The sequence below is a fragment of the Cystoisospora suis genome (genome assembly GCF_002600585.1).
Source record: "Cystoisospora suis strain Wien I chromosome Unknown contig_8484, whole genome shotgun sequence".
In the NCBI taxonomy this organism is placed as follows: Eukaryota; Apicomplexa; class Conoidasida; order Eucoccidiorida; family Sarcocystidae; genus Cystoisospora; species Cystoisospora suis.
This window is the reverse complement of record NW_027161262.1, coordinates 1-1822: the sequence shown is the minus strand read 5'-3', so window position 1 is coordinate 1822 and position 1822 is coordinate 1. Positions and strand designations below refer to the sequence as shown.

The window sequence follows — 1822 nt, the reverse complement described above, 5'->3', positions numbered from 1 at the left end:
AGCGGCATCACCTTAGATAGTACTAGTAGTAGTAGTAGTGGTGGTATTAGTAGTGGCCGTAACAATAGTAGCATGAGGAGAATTGCATGTCGTTCCTATCGGCACTCGCATCTCTCTTTCTAGCCTCTCTCTGTCTGTTCATCTCTCGATCTCTTCTCCATATTCCGAGGTCCTTTCGTTTCTGTCTTTGATGAAGTAGAAGAAGAAAAGAAGAAGAAGAGAAGTATCTATTTTCTTTCTTCTTTTCTTCAGCATGTCGCGCGAATGAGTTGTCTAGACGAGAGAAGGAGAGAGAAAATGGGGACATTAAGACACACAAGAGGGAAAGAGACGGTCTCTCTCCTATCAGCGTGTAAAGAGATCCGCTGGTAGTGTAGATACGTGGCAACTGCTCGGAAGAAGAAGAAGAAAAGAAAACGAATGATCTTTCTGGAAGATTTTGCATATCAAGAGAAGGGAGGAGTGTAGAGAGTTAGATACAGAGAGAAAGAAGGAAAGGATCAGGGGGTTCATTTACATGCGTAGATATCTGTATAGGTAAGGGAATGAGAAGATACAAAGACATGCACGAGGTATTGTTTCTGTCCTCTTCTTTTCTTTCATGCCTTTTCCTCTTCTCTGTCTCTCTTTCCTTCTTTCTTGTCTTTGTATTCTTCTCTTGTTGTCTGTACGTATTTAGGAGGGAGTCAGTGCCCTGACTGCTTGAATATTTTCTGCAAGTAAGCTCCTATCCACTTCTCTCCTCTTCTCTCTCTCTTTCTTTCCTTCTCTTTCTTGTTCTTCTTCTTCGTCAGTGGACAGTATTTATGATAGGCTCGACAGCTACCTGCTAAGAGCAGAGGAACTCTCTCTCGCTTCTTTCTTTCCTTCTCTCTCTTTTTACCTGCAGCGACTGCGATGTCTATACACATGAGCAACTTCAGCAGTGTGCGTTTTGCGTCATGAATGACATCTCCATACTAGACGATGAAACAAATTCTTCTTCTTCTTCCTCTTCTTCTTCCTCTTCTTCGTCTTCTTTACTGATGGACATACGGCCTAAAGAAGAAAAGCGAGGATAGAAAGAAAAGATTCTTTCTTTCTTTCTTTCTTTAGTCGTATGCTATGCTTTCATTGAACCATGCAGGCGAGTCTGGTCTCTTCCTTTCTTTTTATCTCTCGTTTCGTTCTGTTTCTCTTTCATTATCAATCATTTCTCCTGGAGTTCGTTCGTATGTACAAAGAGGAAGAAGAAGCAGAAGAACATGTCTACTTCTTCTTCTTCTTCATTCTCTGAGAGGAGAGGTCTTCATGGAGAGATAGCGAAGAAAGGAAGAAAGAAAGAGATAAGAAAGAAAGAAAAAGAAAAGTTTCATTCTCTCTCCTTTGTTAAATGCGCAGAGAATCTGCCCGGGACAAAGATCAGTGCAGTAACTGATTGAGTAAACAAGCTACACAATCGATATGAATCGATTCAAGTCTCCAAAGACAATCGATTCTTAGTGGGTTGTTTTCACACTACTTAAGCCGATCTGATATGTCTAGATCAACTCCAGTTCCTTACGCTCTTCCTCCTCTTCTCTCCGTCAGAATAAGTCAAGAAATGAAGAAGACACACCTCAATATGAAAGACCCTAAAGAGTTAAATATACAAAGAGGATGGCTAATTCAATTCTATCTACTCATCTCTTGATCTATCTATCTATCTTTAATCTATCTATCTATCTATCTTTAATCTATCTATCTATCTTTAATCTATCTATCTATCTATCTATCTTTAATCTATCTATCTATCTTTAATCTATCTATCTATCTATCTATCTTTAATCTATCTATCTATCTT

At 39.2% G+C, this 1822-nt stretch overlaps 1 protein-coding gene across 1 annotated transcript in view; it reads left to right on the top strand.

Moving 5' to 3' along the window:
• CSUI_010824 (uncharacterized protein) overlaps window positions 1-1657 on the top strand; it is a 1879-nt gene extending 222 nt beyond the window's left edge. Inside the window, exons 2-3 of the mRNA XM_068070925.1 lie at window positions 680-719; window positions 890-1657. Of these exons, the coding sequence (XP_067917099.1) occupies window positions 1105-1302 (198 nt within the window). The 5' untranslated portion in view covers window positions 680-719; window positions 890-1104 and the 3' untranslated portion in view covers window positions 1303-1657. The remainder of the gene's footprint in view (window positions 1-679; window positions 720-889) is intronic.
• The last annotated feature ends 165 nt before the right edge of the window (window positions 1658-1822 follow it).